The sequence below is a fragment of the Penaeus chinensis genome, chromosome 39 (assembly GCF_019202785.1).
Source record: "Penaeus chinensis breed Huanghai No. 1 chromosome 39, ASM1920278v2, whole genome shotgun sequence".
NCBI lineage: Eukaryota > Metazoa > Arthropoda > Malacostraca > Decapoda > Penaeidae > Penaeus > Penaeus chinensis.
The window spans coordinates 3,180,260-3,182,962 of record NC_061857.1 but is presented as its reverse complement, the minus strand read 5'-3'; the positions used below and the strand labels follow the sequence as shown (position 1 = coordinate 3,182,962).

The 2,703-nt window shown below is 37.8% G+C and overlaps 1 protein-coding gene across 1 annotated transcript in view; it reads left to right on the top strand.

The window, feature by feature from the left end:
* The first annotated feature begins 1,547 nt into the window (after positions 1–1,547).
* Positions 1,548–2,703, top strand: part of LOC125046747 — a 2,481-nt gene continuing 1,325 nt past the window's right edge. The window contains exons 1-4 of the mRNA XM_047644673.1: positions 1,548–1,564; positions 1,859–2,004; positions 2,136–2,288; positions 2,688–2,703. The exon at positions 2,688–2,703 is cut by the window's right edge and continues 244 nt beyond it. Coding sequence (XP_047500629.1) covers positions 1,873–2,004; positions 2,136–2,288; positions 2,688–2,703 — 301 coding nt within the window. The 5' untranslated portion in view covers positions 1,548–1,564; positions 1,859–1,872. The remainder of the gene's footprint in view (positions 1,565–1,858; positions 2,005–2,135; positions 2,289–2,687) is intronic.

The following is a 2,703-nucleotide window of genomic DNA, read 5'->3' as shown; positions in this document are numbered from 1 at the left end:
GTGACCACCTACTAAGGCACCAGAGACCGGAGTTGTCTGGATTCACTCTTGGCGAGTCCACAATAGTCCATATCCTAGTGCTCTGAGTCACTTTGGAATGCCATCATGCAGACTACATCCATCTCAAGAAGGCGTTTGACTCAGTGCATCGTGGATTGCTATGAGAGATCCTGAGTCTTAGGGGAATTCCGACATGAATTATTTGCTTAACAGCAAGCCCAGTTGAGTAGCCCTGATGTAAACCTTATTGTTAAATTACTGTTTTAAACAAAAGTCTGTGCAAATTCTTCTCTACATTTTATATTTGAAATTAAATACCCAATAAAGCATTTGGTAAAAATCTTTGTCTTTTTTTTCTTTCTTTCTTTTTTTGTCTCAGTGGGAGAATATTACCTCTTCTAAAAAATAAGGACGCCCAATTACGGCTAAATTACATATAACTTGATGATATATGTTACTGAACAAGGAGAACAAATAAACATGTATGGATAGTATGTTTTCGTTCCTCCGACAAGCGAACTGTAATCAGCAGTAGACTGGTATGTCATAAATTTATTTTTGTATTTTTAAATTCTATCTTATTATTTCTAGCAAACTTCGTGAAACATAGCTTTTAGAGAATGTAATCTACAGGCAATTAAGCGAAATGAGGGCATTAACATTCGATTAGGAAATCAAGACAGGGAATATCTGTTTCTTCATATACTTTCTCATAAACTAAATAATAAGTGTCAATGTTTACTTAGCCTTTTATAACTTTATTTGACAACAGGGTTTGTTTTCACTTGAATGCACTAGTGTCGCCAGATAAAAATCCCAGCTCGATAACCTTAGGATGGCCACGACTCTGTCGGTCAGCTGCACAATCGTCAAAATTGAGGATTGATTAAGAATAACTCAACAACTCTTTTGCTAGTTTTCGCTTATTTTCTTCGTGATATAACATAGTTATTTTATTTTTTTTATTATCAACACACACGCGCGCTCGCACACACACAAACACACACACTGTGAGGGTCTTGATACCACTGCTGTCCACCAAGTTGTTAGGGGTTTGGTGCCCTGGGTACGCCGCCTCATTGGGCACGCCTGGGAGTTGGAGGGGATGACGATGAATGCGTTTGACCAACCTCAGACACACATACATACGTCTATCTATCTATCTATCTATATACATACATACATATATATATGTAAATAAATACATACATACATATATATATTTATATATATGCACACAGATATGTAAATATATGCAGTTAAACACACACACACATGTATGTATATGTGTGTGTGTGTAAACACATCTATGTATCTATATATTTATATCTATAACTATATCTGCCTATCTATCAGTCTATATGTGTGTGTGTGCGCGTGTGTATGTGTATATGTGAATGTATGTATAGTAAGCTACCACACACGGTCGTGTCGACTTATATCATATATCTTTTGAATTTTGTTCCTTGCAACGGAAGAGACTACCCCCCCCCCAATCCCTGCACTTACTATATGAACGGCAGGAGGACCGCGTCAAGGCAGACGCACACGATCACTCCACAGGGTGAGTACACTGGGCCTTTTCCACAGACTTTGGTTTTAGGACAGAAACTCATTTCATTTAACTGTGGAATGAAGTGTCAGAATTATTTCCTGCGCTGAATGAGTTTGTGCATATATATATATGTATTTATATCTATTTCTTTATTTATATATATTCTAAATTTGATTTATATATTTATTTATGTATATATCATTTTTTTTTATTTGTATTCATTTTTTTTTTGTATTTTTGTATTGTTTTTTTTGTATGTGCACTTAATACGCATAACTCACATTAGTGACATTCTGCTTCCAGAGAACTGAGTGACGATGGCTCCCCGGTTTTCCTGGTTCCTGTGCCCCCTGCTGGCGCTCCTCCTGTGCCCCGATGCCGCCCTCTCTGCCACGACGCCTGAGCAGATAGACCTCCCGATACTTGAAGGAATGACGCGGAAAGGAAGTGTAAGCCTTAAACCCTCTGAGGGAACAATGAATTTCGGAGAATACAATGATATAGAATAATCTCCCCTGAGAGGTGACATTCGATTATTTCCGACGATGCGGATCACTTTTCTTTATTTATTTCCCAATAGAGGACTGGTCAGTTCGCTGTGCTGTATCTGAAAGGGAGGGAGCTCAGTGGCCTGACGTGCCATCAGATTGCTTACAATGATACGGTAAATGTTGATGCCAATTGCAATTTCGCCACCGTCTTCTTCAATGTGCAACTGGCGGATGATGAAGAGGTAATCATTATTATATTTTTTCTACATGAAATCCTTGCATATGAAGACCGGTTGATCCTAACCTAGCAACCTGCCCCTATGCCAGTGGCCACTGTTTTGTTTTTTTGCTTAAACTGCTTCTAATTGTCTTTCTTTTTAAATGACTTCAAATTGTCTTAATGCAGACTGCAATCAAACTCTAATCTGGACACATCAAGGTTCTGTGAATTCTCAATATTAGAAAGTACCGATATTGTGTTAAAATATGACCAGTCTGCGTCAAGAGTATGTATATAAAGACAGTCTCTCTTCGTAGTCTTTTATTATTGCAACTTGGTGTTTTGTATTATACAGCTCATTTAATGACAATAACTTCTACTGAAATAACTGCAGTGCTGGTCTGTTTTCTCCATATTGCAGACGCTTAGACATAGTG